A 25,530-nucleotide genomic window follows, 5' to 3' on the forward strand; every position below is an offset into this window, starting at 1 on the left:
TTTTTTTTAAGTATTCGTTTTTTCTATTAAATGTTTATTTGAATTGAATGGAAAATATTATTCTAAATAATTTACTTAAGACGAGAGCATGCACTATAATTAAAAACTGAACATAGCTACAATGCGTCATATTTAATTTATCACGTGAGGAGTTCGCGCTTACATATAATAAACAGCGTAAAAGTTAAGCATGTTTGGCCGAGCCCGGGGCACTCCCCCTGCCCAGGGAGAGGGATGTTGAAAACAAGAGATGATGAAGGTAAGACTGCTTGGCTATTTAAAGGGATTCTCTTGTAGTGCTTGGATACGGAGTGTGATTGCTGATGGTGAATTGGCCGTGTTAATTATCTGTGCGAGGAGTCGAATTTACAGAAAGAGAATGGCGGACGATTTAGTGTCCAAAAGCACCTGTTTGGCAATATTTTGGGTCCAAAGTTTTTTTTTTTTTTTGTAGTTTCGTTGTCGTCCATTAAAACAATTGACGCCGAATTGCCAATTCCCGCAAAAGTGAAAGTATAATACGCACGCATTTATAAGCTATTTAAAAGCAGAAAAAGAGCAACCCCCACCCCCACGGTGATACCGGTATTACCGGTGTTGTCACGTGCCGATTAACCGGTGGGGAAATTTCCTCATCGTCACAACCCTAGTCTCTTACTGAAATATGTAGTAGAAAATATATGAAAGATTTGTTATTTAAACAACCACATCGTTTTATACATTTTAGAATGTATGCCATTATGGGTGCCATTATTTCGTAGATGTCAAATGGTTGCACTCAGTGAGCTTTTGGCGCAACCTGTTGCTATTTTTCCGCAACACAACTCGGAATAAGCAACTTGGAAAATAAAGTACTGATACGATGTCACATTGTGCTTTTTTTTTTTTTTTTAGTTTGTAATTTTCAGTTGAAGGGCAACAAGAGAAGCGATGCAAGTCTGAAAAGACTGGGAAGGATGCCTGTGGATGAATAAAACTTCCTAAAGACCTGCGTTTTTGTTCTCTACACTTTAGCCCTGATGCCTTTTAAGGCTTTTAGTAGACCACAGCTACTGAAAGAGCTTACAAATGGCAGAGACAAGAAACGCTAGATGCCATCCTGACAGGATATAAACATGCCGACTCTTGTCTTGACACCGCAGTCACTAAAGGAGTTCCTCAGTGCAGATTTCACTTGATATCCGAAGGTGTTTAGACTCTGATGGGAGAATCGATGGTTTGACATTTGGTTTAAGCCTACGCTGATATCCATCGCCACCTGTAAGCTCTTTTAGAAGCACCAGTAGCTCACCAAGTGCAACCATTTCACGTCCAAAATATGTATAAGCGATGTGGATTTTCTTAAAATGATGTAAATCTTTCATGGGTTTTCTACTACATATTTTAGTAATAGACATCATTTATGTTATATTAAGCCAAACAAGTCTTAATACCCAGGGTTTCCATTGACGTGTGCTTCAAATACCGTGAAAGTGCACTGTCAAGAACAGGCCAACTATGACACACTACGTTTTCATTTATGGTATCAGTCTGACATAATATTGCCACATCTTAACAGTGTCTGCAAACATCCCGAAAAAGTCCACAAATCGCATTAGGAGCTGAAGTGGAAGTAATGCTTGTGCTTGACTGGCCGTCTGCATCAAGAACATCGTGTACAATGTAAACAACCCCCCTCTCAAATCCCCCTCAATTCGCCTACATCCCAGCTATTGTCTCACTCGATCAGCCCCAACGAACTAGAGCTTAACGGCAGCATCAATGGCTGTTTGTCTTTAGTGTACGTCTTCTGAAGTGTTCACTTGAGAAAAGTGCTCTTATAAAGCGGTGAATCCATCAAGGCTACAATGTATTGCGTGCAAAGGTGCTATAAGTATCACACAATGCAAAATAAAACGGGTGCGTGAATTCCCAGAGTCTAACGTCTCGACGGTGCCTCGTCTGTCACTTTATATAAAGGCTACAGTGCTTCCAGACAAAAGGAGAGGGCGGACCGGTGCTGATTTGGTGCGTATAACCACGGAGAGGGAAGAAGGCTTCTACTATTCTAGCCGGAGGCCTTCATGCTTTCTGTAGTGGAAATGACTTCAATGAATCATCCCGGGTCTTTTCTGTGGCTGTTTTGCTTATGGGCTAATCCTGATAATTCCAGATTTCACTCCGCATTACTTATACCTGTTTCTTCTGTGTGCAAACTACTGGGACGGTTACATAACTGTAAACGTGTGAGGAGGTTGTCGACTATTCACACTTCCCCAAACGCTGGAGGAACGCGCCACTCCACGGAAAATAAAACCGCTGCTTATGAACCTGTGGGACCAACAGAAGCAAACTATTGTTGGATTTTCCATTTTAAAAGCCACTTTTTAAATGTCTATAATTGCTGCTAAAAATCATTTCATTAGGAGAGAATGGTGGAATTTTTAAATGCATGGCTGTCTTTTCTTAGAAAAGTCATACTGCGCAGTAAATGCACACCATGCACACTGAGGCTGTTCTCACATGCTTCTTTTCTTGCTCATGTAGTTGAAACTTGCTGAGGTTGTCCAGTCTATTCTGTGTGTGCTGCACTGTCAGAGTTTGAGCTGGAGAATACAGGATGAAGCTCTGTTGTGCAACCTGCTGCTGTCAGCCCAATTGGAAAAATGGCACTTTCTCTCACGCAGAGTGGCAACGTGGCCTTCGTTTGTTCGTGTCGAATCCCACAATGTGATCTCACTGATCTTCCAGTTGTAGTTCATGAGATATGCCTCTCGACCAGTAGTACGCAGTATGCAGGATACGCATTCAGAGTCATAATATGTGTTAACTTGGTGGACAATTCCAGGCGTTGTGTTGTAAATCTGGCAACATCATAAACTAGGTTCAGGTTGAAGACTAAGTGGAGAATGGCATCCGCACTCTGACTCTCAGATAAGTTACAGACGCTGAGGGTGGCCGGTTGCCTAGTGGCTGTCTAAATGCACTATTTGAAACGCGTAACCTTTCTATAAATTTTGTGACTTAAGAGCTGCTGACGGCAGGGCTTCTGTAAGCGAGGCGTCCTCATCTGCAGCAGCAGCTCCTGCACAGCTGTTTAAACAGTCTCCATTTCAGCCCAGCTCTCTACGAAACTCTCCAAGCACTCATTCAAATCATGTTCGCCTATTTTACATGTAAATATTGAGGCTGGCCAGTTCTCAGACTAGAGCTGTCATGATTATGAAACTTGCTGGCGATTGAATGCTCACTCATGTCACTTGCAGCACAAACCTAGTACACATACGCAGTGGTTTATTTACATTGAATTTAAACGCATGAGATGATTGACTTCCTTTAAAAGCAAAGTTCACCCAAAAATGAAAATTCTGTCGTTAATTACTCACCTTCATGTCGTTCCAAACCCGTAAAGACCTTCAATCATCTTTTAAGAAATCCGAGAGCTTTCTAACCCTCCATAGACAGCAACGCAACTGACATGTTCAAGGCCCAGAAAGGGTAGTGAAGACATTGTGAAGCTACGAGAATACTTTGTGTGTGCAAAGAAAACACAAATAGCAACTTTATTCAACAATTTATTTTTCTGCTGAAAATGCTGAAAAAAGCTGGCCTTCTGATGTAGAACCCTGAGAAATTGTTGAATAAAATCATTATTTTTGTTATCAGTGGTACAACAGTTGTATGAAGTTATGAGAATACTTTTTGTGCACTAAGAAAACAAAAACAACTACTTTATTCAACAATTTCTTCTGTTCCATGTCAGTGTTCGACGCTATTCATGAGTACCACAACGCATGCATGTGGTGCTGCTGACACAGGAGCTGGCATTCTGACGTAGAACCCCTAGAAATTGAATAAAATTAATATTTTGGTTTTCTTTGCGCACAAAAGGGATTTTCATAGATTCTTAAAATTACGGTTGAAGGATGCCACATGGATTATTTTAATGATGTCCTTACCTTTCTGGGCCTTGAATTATGTCAGTTGTGTTGCTGTCTATGCAGGGTCAGAAAGCTCTTTGATATTTCATCAGAAATACCTTAATTTGTGTTGTGAAGATGAACATAGGCCTTGTAGCAGAAGGCAAAAACACATTGTGTGGGTCAAAATGATCGATTTTTCTTTTATGCCAAAAATCATTAGGATATTAAGTAAAGATCATGTTCCATGAAGATATTTTGTAAATGTCATACCATAAATATTTAAAAGCTTAATTTTGAATTAGTAATATGCATTGCTAAGAACTTAATTTGGACAACTTTAAAGGCGATTTTCTCAATATTTATATATATATATTTTTTTTTGCACCCTTAGATTCTTGGTTTTCAAATACTTGTGTTGCGATCAAACATTGTCCTATCCTAACAAACCATACATCAATGGAAAGCTTATTTATTAAGATGGTGTATAACTCTAAATTTAAAAAAAATGACCCTTGTGATTGGTTTTAATAATAACAGTAATATGATTTTATTTATTTATTTATTTATTGAAAATTTAACATTTTTTGAGAAGCAGTAATGAGATCGTAACTGGTAATTGCTAAAAATGTTTAGAAAATACAATAATGTGAACAAAGGCATCATGTGCATAATGCATTATAATGCAAGCTGTGCTTTGGACTTAAAATGAACTTTATTTAAAACACGCCTACTTGAAGTTCATATGGAATGCTTTCATTACACACTACTGCGCCACACACAGATAGTCGCACTGGGACAAAAAATGGTGTACAAACAGTTTTCACTCAGAAATTGAGAGTTAATTTCACAAACAGTAACACATTTAATAAAAGAGGAAATTAAGTAGTATTTGCAAAACATACTCCAATAATCCATTTCATTCACAGCTTCAAAAAGTTATCTAATAAATTTTTGTTCTGTGGAAAATAACTGCCAAGTTATAAAATTCATAAATATAAAATGTTAGTTAATAAGTAACAGGGTTGAAGTTTAAAGAGAAATGATTGTGAAAATATTGCTGGCTATTGTGATCTGATTATGTAATACTAGCCACAGGCCTATTTTAGACCGTGATTTCAAACCAGTGATTTTAAAAGGAAGTGATTTTTCCACTTTGATAGTTTTAGGTTCTTATGAAATATTGTGAAAGTGTGCTTGATTTAATGTCTCTGAACTTCGGTCAGTCAATTCTGTAGTATTGCTGTATGTAGCCCACAAAAAGACACGTAAACACAGGAGCCTCAATGCCATTGAGAGCTCTCACTGAGTGTTATTTGAACAGGTAAAACCCCTGCCATTGTTGGGCTCCATATTGTTTTTTTACTGCAAGCAGCGTAAGCTGGAGAGACGTGTGTGCGTGTTTCACCGGCCGCACACGCTGTAAGCCTGAATCAGGCTACGATACTGATGAGAAGTGACAAGATAAGTCCCGGCTCAAGTGCAGGGGCCCCGTCTCTTCTCTCCACAGGGGAGAAATGCACGCTTCTGTGCCGGGAAAAGAAAAGAAAGGAGAAAAAAAAACATTGGGACAGGATAGACGTTGAGGGTTGTGAGGACGGCAGGCTCCCTGAGAGCACGAGTGCGTGCGAAAAACGATCATTGGGAATATTTTAATCTCTGTTGCTGGTTTATGTAACAGTCACGTGACCCATCAATGACGTGACATCACAGCTTGCCCTACTCTTGTTTTCACTCATTCGTTCACGAAATCTCCCTGTAAGATGCACAAAGGCAGTACGGTGGAGATCAACGGGGACGGGACCACTGAGCTTTGACCAGGCCTTGTGATTGTCTACTGGTTTTAGCCTTTACTACCACTGCTGGGAGCCAAAGTGTGGCCATGCGTCTTTGTGCATGTGCTCGTGTGTTTGGGTTTGAGCCGTGTGAGGAACAGAGGAGCAAGTTCTGTGTTTGAAGGAGCGCTGATTGACACATCAATGAGAGAAACAGTCCTCAGAGTTCACGGCCGAGACGAAATGGCCATGAAGCTGTTGTTCTGGGAGTTAGAGCAGCATTTGAAAAGGTAAAGTGTGTTTAACACTGCTTGGTGCTTTCAGATTTTTATTTTAAATGTAGAAAGATTGGAAATGCATGCAAATGCATTTGACATCATGAGTGGAAGGTATGGCTCTATTTGCTGGAGAGTCTCAGGGGGTCTTTGTTCCTCTGAGCATCATATGCGTGTCAGATTAATCTGGTCATTTTAATGAGGAAATCGTGTCTTTTGTCAAGTTTGTGCATTGTGTAGATAAGAAAAATCGAAGAAATCGGGGTATATTTTGATTGACAGAAAGAAGTGTTAGTTCCAAGTATTTGGTGCTTTGCATCTTTGCATCTCCAATATTTTATTTCCTGTCATTTGATCTCTTAAAAAAAAAGAATTAATCACACATTTTTCTTAAATTAATCACGATTAATCGCAATTAATTGTGATTAATTTCAGAAAAATGTGCGCTTAATCACATCTAACTATAAAATAAACAATTCTAGTTAACTGCAAATTTTTCTGAAATTGCGATTTAATCATAATTAATTAAAAAAATGTGCGACTAATTAGTTAATGCCACCTGAAATTAGTTTTAAAAAATAGTTTTATATTGCAATACTATCACATTCATCTTTGAATCTCCTGTATTTTATTTTCTCTCATTTGATCTCTGTTGGAAGTCATTTATAAATTGTATTAATGCTGTCAATCGATTTAAAAAAAATAATGAATCGCACATTTTTCTGAAATTATTTGTGAGTAATTGAGATTAATCGTGATTAATTTCAGAAAAATGTGCAATTAATTATACCTAGCAATAGTTTTTAGATATACTTTTATATTGTAATAACATCACATTCATCTTTGCATAAAAAAATAATGACTGAAGTCAAGTATCTATATTATAATATTACTGATGTCTCTAGGAAATTTTTTTCCCTAATATTTAACCACTGACTATAGCCATTCAACATTACAGTATAACTGAGAGCATTTAACATTTATTAGACTTAAAAAAAATTACTTTTAATTTAAGTGAACTTAAAATCAATCTTGACATAAATCCATTATTTTCCTGTGCTCTTCAGCAAATATACAAAAATTTAACAAAGTTATCAGACACTGAATTCTAAATGAAATATAGTTGAATCTTTTAAGCTGCAAAAGTTATTCATTTCCTCTTTTCTTTTGTTCTTTAATTAATAGACATCGCAGCAGCTGGATTATTAGCTTATTTGACTGCTATTACTTTAAGAGCTGCCGCTGCTGAACATGACATGTATCTGACACATTTGTAGTTTCATTCCACTTTAATATGAAATTATGTGTGGAATTCTTCTACTGAGGCTTTTCGTCACCTGTACATTTCTCGCAATCGTGTGAAGTTGGAGTGCGCATCTGAAATGTTTCCTATTTAATGTGGTCATAAAGACATTCTGCAACTAAATGCATCAACTCCGTTAAATATTTTTTTACGCCATTAAGCTGGAAAAATTACTTGACTGTGTTAACGCATTAATTTTGACAGCACTACATTTTATCCAAAAGCAACTTACATTGCATTCAAGGTTTTATCAGTTCATGTATTCCCTGGGAATCAAACCCATGGTGTTTTTAGTGCCTTGCTTTTTCTGTTTGAGCTACAAGTGTAAATGGTAACTTGATGAGTTTTGTTGACCTTTGCGCCTGGTTTCTGGACAGAAGCTGCTTTATCAATTAGAACTTGTTTTTCGTGTTCATTACATAAGTACACCTTGTCCAGAAAACCTGCTCCAATCAGCTCTTGAAATTTGTGTCACATGATAGCGACAGGTAGTTTTGATTGTGATTGTGACTGAGATGGCGAACTGCGATTGGCGCACAAAGACATGAGTGAATAAGTAGGTTGTGTTGATCTGAGCGCTCTGAATGGTGGTAGTGTGAGGTCAGGTCATGGACGGCAGAGGTATATTTGGACTCCGTAATTGCTTAAATCCACTTCCAGTCAAAGAGCCTTGAACAGCTAAACAGCATCCTGAGCTGCTTAGGTTCAGGCTTCATTTGGTGTGCCGCTGCTGCACTTAATTAGGATAAGTGATCTATTTTTACGGGACGCAAGTGTGTGCTTGATTGAAACGTTTCAGCTAATGTTTTTAAAACTTTGTGTCAATCATACGCAGGGATTTGAGCAAAGTTTCAGAAGAACTGAGGAAATCGGTTGTCGTTTGGCGGGAAATGATGTGCTCCAGTGAGCGTAATCAAGCATTCCTCAGCGCTTACTAGGTGGGCGTTGCACCACCTTTATTATGGTTTGGCATCTATGTGGATACACACCTTTACAACAGGGCCGAAATTATGTGGAAACCTACCTAACCACAATCATGACTCAAGGCGACAGTATGCTAAAACCGCAAAGCTGATGTAACTGTGCTGTGAAATATTCACATCTTATATGCAAATTATCTGTTTATTAGATTTTTTTGGAATCACAACTGCTAAACTGTTCAACTGACTATATTTTAGTTCTGGGATCTTTCTTTTCTCACGTTATAAAATATAACTTACAAATAAAAGACAATGAGATTTGATGAGGATAATGTACACTACAAGTCAAAAGTTTTTGAACAGTAAGATATTTTTTTTATATTTTTTTAATATATAAAGAAGTCTCTTCTGCTCACAAAGCCTGCATTTATTTGATCCACAGCACAACAGAAAAAAAACTATTTAAAGGTGCCATAGAATGCATTTATACAATATTTTTAAATTGTTCTCTGATATCTACATAGAAGGTATATGGCATAGGAAAGGGCAAAAAAATCTCCAGAAATGGTTTTACAGGTCCATTTACAACCCTAGGATTTGTCCCTAGAATGAAATTCTCTGTTATTTGGAAGCTTCATGAATATTAATGAGCTCTGCTCTGATTGGCTGTTTCACAGAGCTCAATAGTTTGCACATGGATAAAAATATATATTTAATTAGGATCTAGCGCTTTTAATATGCGGTTTGTTGAATCTGCTGTTTTGAATCGCGGATATATTAGTCTGATTACAGTGATGCATGTGCTCTGTGTAAAGTTACAATGCAGAGACACAAGAACTTACCAATCAAGTTGAGCTGCTTGTCAGTGATTCTCCAGATCTGTAAATCATTCGCCATCATCAGGCAGTTATTTCTCCATCATTCCCCATCATCAGCGCAGGCATCTCTCTGTTTATGTGGTAAGTGAAATCCTATGTATTGCAATGTAACAGGCTAGCGCTAGCATTAAGCTAACCGTGTCCCTTGAGTGACTCGCCATGTTTAACTGATGTGCTGACGTTACCGATGATTGGGCGATGCAAATGTTGGAGGCGTAACTATTAACGATCCCGGAAGTTGCGTAACAGACCTGTTATGTTGGAATTGGCCTATTTTTCGGTGGTCTTTTGCAAATACTAGATTTATATGAGGAGGAGGAAACGGTGGTGTTTGAAACTCATGGTATGTCATGTCCATGTACTGAACTGTTATTATTTAACTATGCCAAGGTAAATTCAGTTTTCCATTCTATGGCACCTTTAAAATAACGGTTTTCTATTTAAATATATTTTAAAAATGAATTTATTTCTGTGACTTCAAAGCTAAATTTTCAGCATCATTACTCCAGTCTTTAGTGTCACTTGATCCTTCAGAAATCATTCTAATATGCTGATTTGCTGCTTAAGAAACATTATTATTATTATTATTATTATTATTATTATCATCAATGTTTAAAATGGTTGAGTGCATTTTTTCAGGATTCTTTGATTAATAAAATGATCCAAAGATCAGCATTTATCTGAAGTGAAAAGCTTTTGTAAGATTATACACTATATCATTCACAATCTTGGAATCAGGGTAACTTTTATTTTTGGGGGAAAATAAATTATGGAAATTAGTACTTTTATTTAACAGTAATGCTTTACATTGCTCAAAAGTGATGATAAAGACATTTATCATTTTACAAATAATTTCTATTTCAGGTAAATGCTGTTCTTCTAAACTTTCTATTCATCAAAGAAACCTGAAAAAAATCTACTCTGCTGTTTTCAACATAATAATAAAAATGTTTTTAAGCAGCAAATCAGAATATTACAACGATTTCTGAAGAATCGTGTGACTGGAGTAATGATGCCTAAAAATCAGCTTTAAAATCACAGACATAAATTACATTTTATAATATTCAAATACAAAACAGTTATTTTAAATAGTAAAAATATTTTAAAATTTGACTGTTTTTGCTGTACTTTAAATCAAAACCATGCGGGCTTGGTGAAGGGACATCTTAAAAAAATGTTTTTTTTAAATCTTACTGTTCAAAAACTTTTGACTGGTAGTGTACCCATCTCACAAGCTTTTTTTTTTTTTTTACTTTCACCTATAGTCGGTTTTGTTTTGCTTGTAAATAGTTTAGTCTCAATGTAACAAAATTAGCAACAGATCTTTTCTTCCAAATTGTGATGTACATCTAAATGAAACTTGATTATGAAAGAGATATTGCTTGTTTTAGATGGAGATCTGAATGCGAGTTTGCTGTTGACTGTAAGAAAAGGGCGGGTTTATGTAAACAAAATGACTGTCCAGCATATGTCACCAAAGAGAAGTCTGACATTTCACTGCAAAATCATTTTAATTAAAAATTACAAGGTCAAAATATTTAAAACGAAACAAACATGAATGAATATGACGTGCTTAGAAAACAGATTGTGTAAGTTAATATAAGTAAGTTATATAATGCTTTAGAAGCTGTATATTGCATATCATGTTTGTTAATTTTTAAAAAGATCAAGATTTAATTTTGCGACATACACTTAAAAATAAAGGTGCTTCACGATGCCATAGTAAAACCTTTTTTGTCTAAATGGTTACATAAAACTTTTAACATCTGAGGAAACTTTGTTTCACAAAAGGTTCTTTGTGGCGAAAGAAGGTTCTACAGATTATAAAAAAGTAAGAAAGAGATGGTTCTTTAAAGAACCTTTGACTGAATGGTTCTTTGTGGAACCAAAACTGGTTCTTCTATGGCATCGCTTGAAGAACCCTTCAAAGCACCTTTATTTTTAAGAGTGTACTATTTGAGAAATACAACTATCCTGTAGAATAAGTGTGCTTGGGTTTAGTTAGATCTTCTCTCCTGTTTTTTCTGTACTCTGAGCCTTGCAAACTAAACACATGTGCACGCTCGAATAATATGAAGCACGCTGATGTGTAGTTAAACACGTTAATTAAAGCTCACATGAGATTAGTTAGCTGCACCCAAATCATAGGGGACTGAGCTTCATCTAAGCATCCTGGAGATGCTTTCTGCTTTAGGATCTGAGCATGATCCACGAACGCAGAAAAGTGTGCAAATAATTTGATACTTTGATTTTCATTTTTCGTTTTAAAATTAAAGTTCAGTCATTTCCTCTGGATTATACTAAATAGTGCTGAGTTTTTCCATGAAATTCAAATTCAAAAGATTAACTGATTTCCCTTTGACATTTAGTACCTTTATTAAAGTTGTTAATTAAAGTTTAGCTTTAACAAAATGTATTTTTGTTTATAATCAGGAGTCCCTGGGATGTCCTGTTGGACATCCTATAAAGGTTAAAACTCTCCTGTTTTCGTGATTCACTCTACTGCAGTTCCGCTTTTTGCCGATAAGTGGCGACATGTAAACACTGTTCTCCAAGGCATTCCCCTTCAAATAATGTTTTGCCCGTGTCTTTAATGAAACTAAGCAGATTGGAAAACATTTTGGCCGAAATTAGTATTTTAAAAAACACTTTCCCCCGACCTCAGAATGTTTTGCGATTGCATAACATCACGAAGAAGAACTGGTGATTTCTGCCTGGATTCTGTGGCAAAATATAGCTGCTGAGTAATAGAATTGGGCTGTTAAGAGCTTTTGGTGCCTTGAGACTTTTGATGGAAATAACATCAACTCGCTCCAACCGGATTGTCTTATAAGGCAAGTCGCGGTGGAATAAATTATCCAGAGCGAGTCGGAAGAGCGTCAAGCGGGGGCGTGGCTGCATAGATTAGTCAAATGCCTGTCGCTCTCCGCCAATGACGCGGCTGAGCTGCGCTGGTGTGAAATAAATTATGCAAATACCCCAGGCTGCAGATATTCACCAGCGCAGAGATGAGCTGACCTTGGAGTTTCTTTGTGCTGCGGCACTGGATGTACGGTCTCTTGATAAAGCGAGCTTTTCTGCTGGGGAGTCACGGCACAGTATTCCTGCAAACGCACACAAAGGATGTAATGCTCCAGAGGCTGTAGGAAGTTCACGCGCTCGCTTCCCTTGCTCGATTTTCTTATGGACGCAATAGCATGAATTCTTCATGCTATTCCGTGGCGATGGATCTTGGTGTTTGTCAGCTTAGAAATTTCTCAATATCCTTCCTCTCCTCGCTCTTGGGGACCGAGACTTCATCCGTCAAGCTCGACAATAGGTAAAATGTCAGACTTGTGTAATAAACCGTCAATAAGCCAAAGCTCGTTCATAAGCGGTGAATGTGGAAAATACGACGCGGTGGTGTTTTTAAACAACAATCCGTTTATACCACAGCTGAGTGTTTTAATGCATTTTTTTAGCTTTTTGCTTTGAAAAACAAGCTCTCTCAGTTCACTCACAGCCTTTGAAAGACGATGCTGAGGCAGCTTTGAATATATAAAATGCACCTTTCTGCGTTAGACCTGTTCTAGGCATTTCCAAAGCAACATGTTAAGGATTTTCGACATTTTATGTATTTGTGACTTTGTTTTGTTGACGTTGCCATAGTTTCCAATGTGTTGCTAGTGTATTCAAGCAGTAAACTAACGTTTCTCTGTTTTCCCCCACAGCTCATCGGGTGCCAGTGTTGTGGCCATAGACAACAAAATTGAACAAGCCATGGTAAGCAATCCTGCCTTTCTTATCATAAACATCGCGTTTCCGAACAAATGTTTTGTTTACATGCTGTAACGTTAAGCAGGCTGTCGAGTTGCATCAGTGTCAGAGGAATGAATTATGTAATCATTATCAAATGATTGTTATTGCTCTGTCATTGCGACAGCGTCGCTTTGTAACTCACCTCAGTATTCAAGCTCATTCAAGGTTAGTTTAAAGTTAAAAGCTGGTAGGAAAACGACCGAAGGGTTTGGTGTTTGTTTGCTGACTTGCCTGGGGTTTTGCTTGCGTACTCACGCGATCTGTGCGCCTTGTTACTGTTGCTAGGCAAACCCCAAAGCTTTTACACCTAGTTAAAAATATCTCGTCTTCTGATTGGCTTGACGCGCGGTGGGACGGCCATTTTGTTGGTTTGGTGACGATAAAGGGAGGGAGGGACTGTGGGTAGCGAGTAGGATGCAGGTTACAGCTTTTCAAGGCAGATTTGTGTTTTTACACAACAAATATGATACATGTAATAAAACGAATCTGATACATAGATGTTAATCTTTGAATAAAGATTTGAAAGTAACATTTTGTTGTCCACTTTCAGGATCTGGTGAAGAGTCACTTGATGTACGCTGTTCGTGAAGAAGTGGAGGTGTTGAAAGAACAGATTAAAGAACTGATTGAGAGAAACTCTCAACTGGAACAGGAAAACAACCTGCTGAAGAACCTGGCCAGTCCGGAGCAGCTCGCACAGTTCCAGGCGCAAGTTCAGAGCGGCTCGCCGCCGGCGTCCACGCAGGGAGCTCTGCCGCCCGCCCCGTCGGCCCAACTCGCAGCACAAAACTCGGGCCCGACGGCGTAGCGCCGGACTGAAGCTTCTGAACAAACATGCCTCACTCACATGTTAGACTGACGAAATTTGCACACCTTTCAAAACTTGACGAACGTCGTACCGAGGTGATTTATGCACCCGTGACAATCCAGTTGGCTGAGGTGGGACGTTGCCAAAATCCGCGGAATGTGATTGTCAGGAAGAAAACAATCCTAGAGGACGCGACATAAAAGAATCACTGTGCCTGTGTCTAAAGTCCCCCCCCTCCCGTTGGTTTTCGGTCAAGGCTGTTTTCCGTGTCTCCCCTTCTCCCTTTGTAGTGTACATGCTGACTGCGGTCTTTTCAGGCTGCGAGCTTCTAATAAAGCAAGCACTTTTATGGTGACGAATGTGATGAAACTTTTGAAGATCTGCCGATCTGTGCCCCAGCTGGCATGGGGAAAGGCAGACGCGTTGACTTCCGTAGTTGCATTGGTGTAGTCCATGATAACTTTTTCTCGAATGAAGAAAACAGGATGGGATGTTGCTTAAAATCTTCGACGGAAGAGCTGAATTGCGAGGTGGACAGGCTGTATATTATTGTATGATTAGTGTAAGTATTTTGTAAAATAGCCATGTGAAGCGGTTAAAGAGACACTATATAGGTTGTACAGATTTAAGAGGGTAGCGAGGTAGTTGGCTTACCGAGGACACATCATCCTTCCTTCCTTTTCGTTTTTTTCTTTATTTTTAATGCTGTTAAAGCAGAATCGGTCTTGCAATATTTATCTGACAGATGGAAACTACTCATCTAACACCTACTGTACACTACTTTGTTCACTTGAGATGATAATGATGATGATTTTGAAGTATTACACCCATGTGATTTCTGTTTTCAGTTTGGACAGTGAAGTATTTCCGGATCAATCTTTTAACTTACAGTTACTCTTGACTATCATATAGCTGACATGGATTTGCATTGTGTACAACTTGTATGCTTATGTTCTGTGCATGTTCTCAAAACCAGGAGATAAGTTGTATAATACTGTAATTGCACTTGCCAGTTGCACTTCACAACTCTCAATAAAGTCATGTTTGTGAACACCGTTGAGGAAAATCCTTGAGATGCTTGCGCTTATGTGATAAAAGTTAAAAATGCTAGTCAGTATAGGGTTATAATACGCTTCCACAGACTGGTGAGTATTTATATCATATTCTCATATTGTGGTTGCTTTATTGGTAGTTAAGATGTTTCTGTAGCAAATATAGAAAAAAAAATTCTTAAAAGCATCTACATTCGAGTGCAACAGATCATCATGAAAGAAATGTGACCCTGGACCACAAAATATGTTTGAAATTGAGATTTGAATAAATAAGCTTTCCATTGATGTACGGTTTGGGATACAACTATTTGAAAATCTGGAATCTAAAGATGCAAAAGCATCAAAATACTGAGGAACACACCTTTAAAGTTGCATATTACTAATCAAAAATTAAGTTTTGATATATTTACGGTAGGAAATTTACAAAATATCTTTGTGGAACATGATCTTTACTTAATATCCTATTAATTTTTGGCATAAAAAGATAATCGATAATTTTGGCTATTGCTACTAATATACCCGTGCTACTTAAGACTGGTTTTGTGTCCCAGGGTCACAAATAAGTGTGAATGTAATATTTTCACCGGAGGATCAAGTTAGGATAAGTTTGTTAGGATAGGGCAATATTTGGGCGAAATACAACTATTTGAAAATCTGGAATCTGAGGGTGCAAAACAATCAAAATATTGAGAAAATCGCCTTTAAAGTTGTCCAAATGAAGTTCTTAGCAATGCATATAACTAATCAAAATGTACGTTTTGATATTTACAAAATATCTTCATGGAACATGATCTTTTCTTATTATCCTAACAATTTTTGGCATATTTGGCAATTTTAGGATCAGAATATAATTTAAGTTGCAAGGTCAAAATATTTACTTGTATATAAATTCATTATAAAACATGTTTTAAAAAAATAAAATAAATAAGTTTATTGTACGGATGAATCGTTTCCAGTAAGATAATTTAGAAAATTAAGTTAATTTTCATTTCGTGCCAATTTTGACACAGCATTACTATGAAAAGTTAATTAAATTGGATAATTTTTTGGTTATTCATAGTACTTTTCATAATTTAATCATAAACTGTAAAATGCATAATAACTATATAATGGAAAGAAACTTAGCAATTATCTAATCTTAAGTCTCTGACTAAACATTAATTGAATTTAAAATAATTTTGTTTATTTTTCACTCTATTCATGTTTTTTAAAGACTACAAAGCTAGAAAACTTTGATGTTCAATGAACAAGGATCAAGAGTCAACAAATGTTGCCATTTGAAATCCAGATGTCCCAAAAAATTTTAAAAGAAGTCAGCTCTGGTATGGTTAGTATTATGTCTGCTAATTTTACACAACAAATGTACGTTTTTCATCGATTGTAACATTTGTGACCCTGGACCACAAAACCAACTGTAAATAGCATATTTGTAGCAATAGCCAACAATACATTGTATGGGTCAAAATTGCTGATTTTGCTTTTATGCAAAAATCATTAGGATATTAAGTAAAGATCATGTTCCATAAGATATTTTGTAAATTTCCTACACTGTCAGAAAAAAGGGTACGGTTGGGGTCCATTTGTGACACTTAGGGTACAAATGGTGAAGTTGTACCCTCGATGGGTCATAGTTGCACCTTAGAGTACTCATATGTACCATTTAGGGGTAAAAAAGGTACAGATATGTTTCCAACTGCCAGAGGGTCCACGTTTGTACCATTTAATCCCCAAAGAAAGGTACAATCACTTGTGTGACCAAAGAAGTAAGCCAAAGTGTATGAAATAGTCACCCAAAATTAAACATAGCAAGATAATCATTTTCATGAGTTGTAGTTATTTGGAAGAGATGCACAAAATAACCAAATATGTTCAAGAGCCTTCATCTTTCTGACCAGTTCTGAACAGTACACACGCAAATTACATTTTAGTGTTTATGCAGAACATCAAGATAATAACTTTTAAACATAAAGCATTTGTATTAAAGTAGGTCTGCATTTTTAATTGTAGTTTTAAACTGATATAAGAGCTGTTTTAAGTTTTGTTTTTAATGCAGAGTTAAACAAATACACATACTAATAGTAATTAGCAAAAGCACAATGTAGTATACAAAACTATTTAACGTTTATTAAACATTATATGGTGTACTACTTTGCCTCAGTTCAAATACATATTTTCGAAGCCAGCCTTTTTGTGTCGTCCAATGGGATTGTAGCCCGCGCTGTGCATTTTGAAAATGAGATTGTGCATGACGGTTATTCTGGACATCATTCATTTCTGACGCTGTCTGTCGACGGAGACACGGAGGATCTTATTCAAAAACTGAAAGAAGCTGCCTGGAATACATGTCACTGAAGACGAAGCACAGAAATTTAGAGGTAAGTTTAATTTTAAGTACTGTGAAAATCTGTTGGTTCCCTTTCGATTTTTGTTAACTTGACATTGCGTCTGTAGCCAGGCCTAACGTTATCTGATGCGTGAGGAAAACCTTTCTTCGAAAACTGACCTGACAAAACCAACGCATTGCCATTACATTTTAAGCTTATTGTTATTATAACAATATTTTTTTATCATTTAGCCGGAAATTAAGATATAATTTTTCGCTTAACTCATACTCCACCTAGAGATGGCATGAGACGCTGACAAAACAGCGGTGAAACGGCCATAGAAACAGCTCAGGTCTATCGCGTTTGTGTAACGTTACCATAGATTTATAAATTCAGTTTACCAAAATGTTCTTACTACTCTAATCTTAACGTTACGTTTCCTTCCGGACACGAGCGAACGCCTTTTATTTTAACGCCTCTCCTAGTCTTTCTGGAATTCTATACCTTATGATTATTATCCATGTTGATTTATATCAGTTTTGTTTGGTAACGTTACATATTTGACTAACGTTATAAACGTAAATCCAGGAGAGTCCTAATTATTTGTTGTCGTATTGAGGCGTCGGTATCGAGCCCTTCCAAGGACAGCAAGTAAAATTGGTTTAAGTTACCATTATTTATCAAAACTCGTGAAATACGTTTCTAGTCTGTGAGATGCAAATTTATATAATTTGGCTTTTAATAATACACTCTCAGTTAAAAAAAGTATAGTTCTCTGTTAGTTCGTTAAGTGTACATTTTGGTACCTTTTAGCTTTTGTACCTTAGGGTACTGTTCCAGTGACAGTATTGTACCTTTTTCTGGAAGTGTATAAGTACTAACTTATCCTGTATTTTTCTAAATTAAAGCAATGTTTTTATACTGATGAATGTCCATTGAAAAAAAGAGATTTTATTGTTGCTGTTAAAACCTCAAGCTCACACAGACTATGCATTTTTTTCCTTTTAGAAAATAAGGTGGATTTAACAAATTTGTACACAAGATGGAGGTGGTAACAGTAACACTAGTACCAGTGCCAGCAGAAGCCTATCAACAAACTTCAACTACAGAAATGTAAGTATAACACTGAGTTTTGTGTATTATATTTGTCCTATGTTTAACAGTTAACCGTATTGATTTTTTTAATGCCTGATGCCAATATTTTAAAAAGCAGGGTGGCCAGTCAGCACACACAAGGAAAGTTGGGAGAGTTAGAGTTAGTTTCATCAAAATTATTTTAAATTGTGTTCCGAAGATGAAGTCTTACTGGTTTGGAACGACATGAAGGTGAATAATTAATGACCAAACTAAACTTTTTGGCTGAATTAATGCTATAAGAAAGAAAATTTGAAAGACTAATAAGGTATCTTTAATTCTTTTTCTGTTCCCGGCTTGAAAACTTCGGGCAAAAACAAGGGATTCTCCCATTTTTAAACTGTCACCGATAGCAATGTAGTAGTAGTAGATTGCTGAAGTCAGTAGATTTTACTCAGTCAAAATACATTTATTACATTTAATATTTTGGCTTTTATCATTATGTTAATAAATATTGAAATTAATTAAAATATTAACAAAATTACAAATTTGAGCCAGGCAAGATAAGAGAGATGAACATCCTCAGGGGTCAGTGATATCACAGATTCTAAATCAGTTATCAGCTTAAAATGAATGTTGAATGTCGATATAAATAAACAGTATGCTATAATGATAATTTACAGTTAAAACAAATTTGTAGAAACATTGTAATTTTCTAAATCTTCAGGTAAACAAATATTTGTGCATTCAATCTTAGAAATATTTGTATATTACTAAAGGGAAATGGCAATGAAAGAATATTAAAATGTCTGATTTGATTGTTTTGAAGTATTTTTAGTTAAATTAAATGATTAACTTTATCTTTTTGTGAATTTTCAGTTGTGTGATGAAGCTGACCGAATGCATTCATCGCCTGCAGTTTAAGCCGGCACTTCAGGGATGGCTTTACCAGTATTGTGCCCAAGGTGCTTCAGCTTGTTCAAAGAAATGCTCCGTTGGACGAAGTCTACAAGAAGCAAGAGAAAAGATGCTTGCAGAAGATCTAGGTATTTACATAAACATAGTGGTTTTGTGATTATCTATTTATTGATTATCTATTAAGCTTTTTTAAATGATATTTATAAATGATATTTAAATGTTTTTTCTTTGTGTGAAAAAAAATCTTCATGCCTTAAAATTGCTCGAATGTAACTCTACACCTTGATTGGTTACAAGGTAGTTTATGGCAAAATTTTCACATTATTTGTCTTAAAACATTTAAAACAGCACATTGCATTGTTTTACTGATAGATTTTTGATGTTTTCTTTTCTTCTCAGTGTGATGCTGATACTCCATACCCAACCTTACAGTTGGCAGAAACTGACTGGAAAATGGCTTTCTCCAAGAGGGTACAACTTTTCAAAGTGGATGGTGTGGAGTTGTGCAAGGAACTAGAAGTTGAAGAAAGGATCACTACAATGCCCAGCCTTCAGTGCTTACTATTGTTTTCAACTTGGCTTGTCCACCCTACATGAAGAATTCACTGACTTTCTGGCAGCATGCCATAGCAAAGATAACTGAGGTGGGTGGCAAGCCCCTTCCAATATCTATCACCCGAATAATTAATATCCTGTGTTAAAATGCCAAATATACTGATAAACAAGGGTGAAGATTTCGACATTCAGTGTTTCAAAAGTGATTTAAATCCAATACATTTTAAATGTCAACAGTGTATATATATAATGTGGCAAGTTTTTTTAATACCAGTGTTGTATGAGTCACAGTTCCATGCATACGCAGTAAAAGCTGACTTTGAATGAAGTGTTATAAAACCAGGGCAAGAGATGGACTTTCAGGCCCTTGCCGTATACTCTGCTTATGATAAATAAGTAGTCTGTGATCCTCAAGAATGTTTAAAAAGTTCCAATTAGTACTGTGTATTAGTGTAGTACTGCGTTTGGTAAAAATAGGTTTGTGATAAAAAGAATTTACGCATATAAAGTTACAATTGATGAAATGTGTACTGTTGGAAAAGGGTTGTTTTTGATTCTTAATGTTTAAAACATTTTTTAGAAAATGTAGAATGCAGTAGAAAAATTTACTTAATGGGATGTATTGATTATGAAAAATTTAATATTAAGCTTAATATTCTTGATATTTGCAATTTTATAAAATGTTTTAAAAAAGTTAGAAATAGTATAAACAATTGTTTTTGGAAAAAATAATTGCTCAATATTTGCATCCTTTTAAGACACATTGAGGTAGAGCTTATTTTGTGATAAAATGTTAGGGTATAATCAATTAATGAAATGTGTACTGTTGGAAAAAATGTTTTGCTTTATAAGAACAGTTTTGAGTATGAAATTTTTATTTATTTTTTTAAGTAAAATTTTGCAATATGCATCCTGTTATGACATTGTGATAAAGCTTAAAACATTCATCCTGTGAAAAATGTGAGAATGTAATGTTTTGAATGTTTAATAAATGTGATAAACAGCATCCTGGCCTTTTTTATGTGTTGTATGTAGTACAGATTTGCCACCATAAGGTACAAAAGGCTTGTCACTGGGGCAGTACCCTTAAAAAAGACAAATTTGTACCTTTTTTAAAAGTACATTATGGTACCATAGCACTAAATGGTACAATTTAGTCAGCAAAGGTACATATTTGCCTTTGTAAGGTACATACTGCAAGGGTACAGATATGTACCCATGTGAAAGGGTACAACGGGTGTACCCTTGAGGGTACTGCCCCAGTGACAAGCCTTTGTACCCCTGAAGGTACAAATTTTGCACATTTTTTCTGACAGTGTACCCTAGATATATCAAAACTTATTTTTGATTAGTAATAGGCATTGCTGAGACCTTCATTTGGACAACTTTAAACTCAGTTTTCTCAATATTTAGATTTTTTGCAATCTCAGATTCCAGATTTTCAAATATCGTTGTATCCTAACAAACTATACATCAAAAGAAAGCCTATGTATTCAGCTTTCATATTGTCAAATGGACCCTTACGACTGGTTTTGTGGTCCAGGGTCACGTTTGAAAAAAAAAAGACCAAATTTTAACTGGTTTTGAAAAAGCAAAAGCGATGCGAGTCATTATCCAAATGTGTTTGACGTTTATTTGAAAAAGGCTCACGCAAACACGATTAAATAGAGAAATAGATCATGGCAATCATCAATCACAAATAAATATGACAAAAACGATATGATGTGTCAACAACAACAATGGTTTTGTAGAAAAGCATGTGCTCCCTTCATCCAGGGACACTGTAAACATATGTGACAATGTCATGTAGTATTGTACACTAGATCCAGCTCAGCATACAAGCCTCTGACCCACAAACAGGACTTCACCTATCAGTCTTCCTTCAGATTGTATCCAGACACCCAAAAATCTCATTCAGATTCGTGAAGAACGCCAGGACTCACATTCCCATTCGGATACTTTGAATTATCTGAAAGATAGCTGAAAACAAAAAGGGAAAAGTACATATTATTATACAAACAAGAGAAGTTTAATATCAATCAGCACATGGGATATCGAAAACACACTTTTCATATTACCTGATCCACAAACAACAAATACAAAGAGTGCCAAAAGCCATGGCCCCACCGGATATTTCTCCTCCTGCGGTCGCTGGAACAATAAACAAAACCTATTTCATAATCAAAAAATAGTCTGGAATGTCCACAGATAAGTGTGTTTACACATGACACAAATGTCTACATAGTGTCACAGTAACAAAAAGAAAACAAACACCTGGAGACTTTTTCCTGTGTGGTGTTTGTCTGTACATGAAATACTATTTTACATTTCTTTTTGCATCAAGATACACCATATCTGCTCTGGAGTTTGACGCTGACATCTCAACATCTTCATCGTTCATTAACCCTCACACAAAAACACTCAAATGATTTCACTGACGGCTATGACAGATGTTGTGACCCAGTTAAACTGCACCTTTGCAAGGGAGGGTCAGACTCAGCAGTGGTCATTTTCGTTAAGTGCATCTCTCATCAGCTCCTACAACTGTGGCCATGGCAACAACATAGGCGTCAACGTTAACTAAATCTGCTTTGCATCATGCTTATCGACTCATCAAGCTTATTGAGCAGATTGTGATTATGTAAAACAATAGCGCGTTTACGTCGCTTGCGAATTAAGCCTAATTTAAGATGATCCCCGATACCGACAAGAATTAGGAGAACAATTAAGACTCACACTCGCCTCGTATGATATTTGAATAAAACAGCATCGTGAAAACTGAGAAAATCATGCAGAGAAAAACGAAATCCATACAGAAAAGCCACGATCGCCATTCATTTGCATGTACACAGACGACAAATGACAGTCTTACCAGGGTCTTCGCCACGTTCCCCCTCTGAGTGATGTTTTTGCTGTGCTTCTCGTTTGCCATACGGATTCTTTGTTTTGCTACCATCTTCCGACCCAGCGTATAGGTATAAATTAAACGCTACAGTAAATCAAATATATTGCTTTATCTGAGGTGACGCTTCAGTCCCCTTCCCTGCACCTGCTCCCCTAAACCGAATTATGCGGGACGGAAGTGCGCCTCCATGTAGCCTAATAACGTCTAGTGGGACGCGCTCCCTATTTAGCTCAGCTCCATCTTCATCTCCCAGCTCCGTTAAAATATCCTGTATTTCTCGTTAATATTTTTATTTACAACTGAAATATTATAACTTAAAACCTTGATGTTTTAGACTTTAGTCAGAGGTTTATATGACGTAAAATATGAATGAAAAAAAAAATGAAACTAAATAAACATGTTATTCCCTGTTGGGAAATCCGGCTGAAACTGGTAGTTGTTTTGGAAAATGACATCTATGTGTTTATTATGCTAAAATTCCATCTGGCTGTTTATTAGCTGATCCAAAACATTAACTCGTTATTGCCTAGTCCAAAATGAACATTAATTGATACAAGATGGTTATTACCTAATCCAAGATAGTCATCAGCTGGCCAAAGTTGGTCCTAGCTGTTCAAGGATGGTCACAAGCTGGTCCAGTTAGTCACTAGTTGGACTAAGCTGGTAAAGGCTGTTCCACAATGGTGATTTGCTGGTCAAAATGGGTTGTTTGCTGGTCCAAGATTGTCACTAGCTGGAACAAGTTGGTAATAACTGTTCCAGAATGTTCAATTCACTCCAGTAGAGTGCCAACAAATTACCGTTCTGGAACAACTATTAGCTTAGTCCAGCTAGTGGATCATCTTAGACCAGCTATGACCTTCTGGAACAGTTATGGCCAGCTTGGTCCAGCTAGTGATCATCTTTGACCAGCTAATAACAAGTTTTGACCCGCAAATGACTATTCTGGAACAACTATTACCAGCTTAGTCCAGCTAGTGACTGATTTGGACCATCTTAGACCAGCTATGACCTTCTGGAACAGAGCTAGGTCAAGCTAGTGACAGCCATCTAGCCATGAAAATTTTCACATTGTGTATGTAGCTGTGCAGTATTGTGACTAACGTTCTTTTGAGATCTTCTGACGCACATATTTGATTTATCTTTTATATGCTAATAAAGACCCTCCGAACGTCAACACAACATCATCCAAGACAGTCACTAGCTGGACTAAGCTGGTAATAGTTGTTCCGGAATGGTCATTTGCTGGTCAAAACTGGTTATTACCTGGTTAAAGATGATCACTAGCTGGACCAAGTGGGCCATAACTGTTCCAGAAGGTCATAGCTGGTCTAAGATGACCCAAGACAGTCACTAGCTGGACTAAGCTGGTAATAGTCGTTTCAGAATGGTCATTTGCTGGTCAAAATTGGTTATTAGCTGGTCAAAGATGGTCATTAGCTGGATCAAGCTGGCCATATCTGTCCCAGATAGTCTAAGATGATAGTTGTTCCAGAATGGTCATTTGCTGTTTAAAACTGGTTATTAGCTGGTTAAAGATGGTCATTAGCTGGACCAAGCTTAATGTAGCTGTTCTAGATGGTCATAGCTGGTCTAAGATGATCCAAGACAGTCACTAGCTGGACTAAGCTGCTAACAGTCATTTCAGAATAGTCATTTGCTGGTCAAAATTGGTTATTAGCTGGTCAAAGATGGTCATTAGCTGGACCAAGCTGAATGTAGCTGTTCTAGATGGTCATAGCTGGTCTAAGATGATCCAAGACAGTCACTAGCTGGACTAAGCTGAATGTAGCTGTTCTAGATGGTCATAGCTGGTCTAAGATGATCCAAGACAGTCACTAGCTGGACTAAGCTGCTAACAGTCATTTCAGAATAGTCATTTGCTGGTCAAAATTGGTTATTAGCTGGTCAAAGATGGTCATTAGCTGGACCAAGCTGAATGTAGCTGTTCTAGATGGTCATAGCTGGTCTAAGATGATCCAAGACAGTCACTAGCTGGACTAAGCTGAATGTAGCTGTTCTAGATGGTCATAGCTGGTCTAAGATTATACAAGACAGTCACTAGCTGGACTAAGCTGCTAACAGTCATTTCAGAATAGTCATTTGCTGGTCAAAATTGGTTATTAGCTGGTCAAAGATGGTCATTAGCTGGACCAGGCTGAATGTAGCTGTTCTAGATGGTCATAGCTGGTCTAAGATGATCCAAGACAGTCACTAGCTGGACTAAGCTGCTAACAGTCATTTCAGAATAGTCATTTGCTGGTCAAAATTGGTTATTAGTTGGTCAAAGATGGTCATTAGCTGGACCAAGCTGAATGTAGCTGTTCTAGATGGTCATAGCTGGTCTAAGATTATCCAAGACAGTCACTAGCTGGACTAAGCTGGTCCAAGATTGTCAGTAGCTGGACTAAGCTGGTCTAAGATTGTCACTAGCTGGACTAAGCTGACTATAGCTGTTCCAGAAGGTCATGGCTAGTAATTAGCTGGTCCAAGATGGCCACTAGCAGTAACTAGCTGGTCATAACTCTTTCAGGACGGTCACTAGCTAATCAAAACTGCTTGTTAGCCAGTCCAAGATGATTACTAGCTAGTCCAAGATGACTTTAGCTGTTCCAGACAGCCATAGCTGGTCTAGAATGGTTATTAGTTGGTCCAAGATGGTCAGTAGCTTGACTAAGCTGGTAATAGCTGTTTCAGAATGGTCATTAGCTGGTCAAAACTGGTTATTATCCGGTCAAAGATGGTCACAAGCAGGACCAAGCTGGCCATAACTGTTCCAGAAGGTCATAGCTGATCTAAGATGATTCAAAACAGTCACAAGCTGGACCAAGCTGACTATAGCTGTTCCAGATTGTCAAAGTTGTTCCAGAATGGTCATTTGCTGGTCAAAACTGGTTATTAGCTGGTTAAAGATGATCACTAGCTGGGCCAAGTGGGCCATAACTGTTCCAGAAGGTCATAGCTGATCCAAGATGATCTGGTCTAAGATGATCCAAGACAGTCACTAGCTGGACTAAGCTGGTAACAGTCATTTCAGAATGGTCAT

The 25,530-nt window shown here is 37.1% G+C and overlaps 2 protein-coding genes and 1 long non-coding RNA gene across 5 annotated transcripts in view; 2 read left to right on the forward strand and 1 right to left on the reverse strand.

Annotated features, from left to right (window-relative positions):
* tsc22d1 (TSC22 domain family, member 1) overlaps positions 1–14,707 on the forward strand; it is a 125,836-nt gene extending 111,129 nt beyond the window's left edge. Inside the window, exons 1-3 of one of the 3 annotated variants that reach the window (XM_073845578.1) lie at positions 5,448–5,964; positions 12,761–12,812; positions 13,399–14,707. In XM_073845578.1, coding sequence (XP_073701679.1) covers positions 5,879–5,964; positions 12,761–12,812; positions 13,399–13,656 — 396 coding nt within the window. In that variant the 5' untranslated portion in view covers positions 5,448–5,878 and the 3' untranslated portion in view covers positions 13,657–14,707. Of the gene's footprint in view, positions 1–5,447; positions 5,965–12,033; positions 12,370–12,760; positions 12,813–13,398 lie in introns of those variants that run through there. The other 2 variants (XM_073845577.1, XM_073845576.1) reach the window with 2 other exon arrangements.
* Positions 14,708–17,959: 3,252 nt separating this feature from the next.
* On the forward strand, positions 17,960–19,541 carry LOC141340404 (uncharacterized). Its single transcript, XR_012356573.1, has 3 exons — positions 17,960–18,145; positions 18,986–19,152; positions 19,424–19,541. It is a non-coding gene; the product is annotated as an uncharacterized lncRNA (long non-coding RNA).
* A 1,668-nt stretch (positions 19,542–21,209) lies between these two features.
* On the reverse strand, positions 21,210–22,715 carry serp2 (stress-associated endoplasmic reticulum protein family member 2). Its single transcript, XM_073846326.1, has 3 exons — positions 22,452–22,715; positions 21,658–21,730; positions 21,210–21,559 (listed from the first exon to the last, which is right to left on the reverse strand). Exons 1-3 carry the CDS (start codon positions 22,533–22,535, stop codon positions 21,519–21,521), a joined length of 198 nt encoding a protein of 65 aa, XP_073702427.1. The 5' UTR covers positions 22,536–22,715; the 3' UTR covers positions 21,210–21,518.
* Positions 22,716–25,530: the final 2,815 nt, after the last annotated feature.

This window comes from Garra rufa, chromosome 8 (genome assembly GCF_049309525.1).
Source record: "Garra rufa chromosome 8, GarRuf1.0, whole genome shotgun sequence".
NCBI lineage: Eukaryota > Metazoa > Chordata > Actinopteri > Cypriniformes > Cyprinidae > Garra > Garra rufa.

What these genes read in the sequence shown, in the direction of transcription:
- serp2 (XM_073846326.1), bottom strand. Translation starts at nt 22,535, where the DNA reads ATGGTAGCAAAACAAAGAATCCGTATGGCAAACGAGAAGCACAGCAAA. An exon ending in GGAACGTGGCGAAGACCCTG is followed by an intron (nt 21,731 to 22,451) that starts GTAAGACTGTCA and finishes TTATTGTTCCAG; the next exon opens with CGACCGCAGGAGGAGAAATA. An exon ending in ATTTGTTGTTTGTGGATCAG is followed by an intron (nt 21,560 to 21,657) that starts GTAATATGAAAA and finishes TTTTGTTTTCAG; the next exon opens with CTATCTTTCAGATAATTCAA.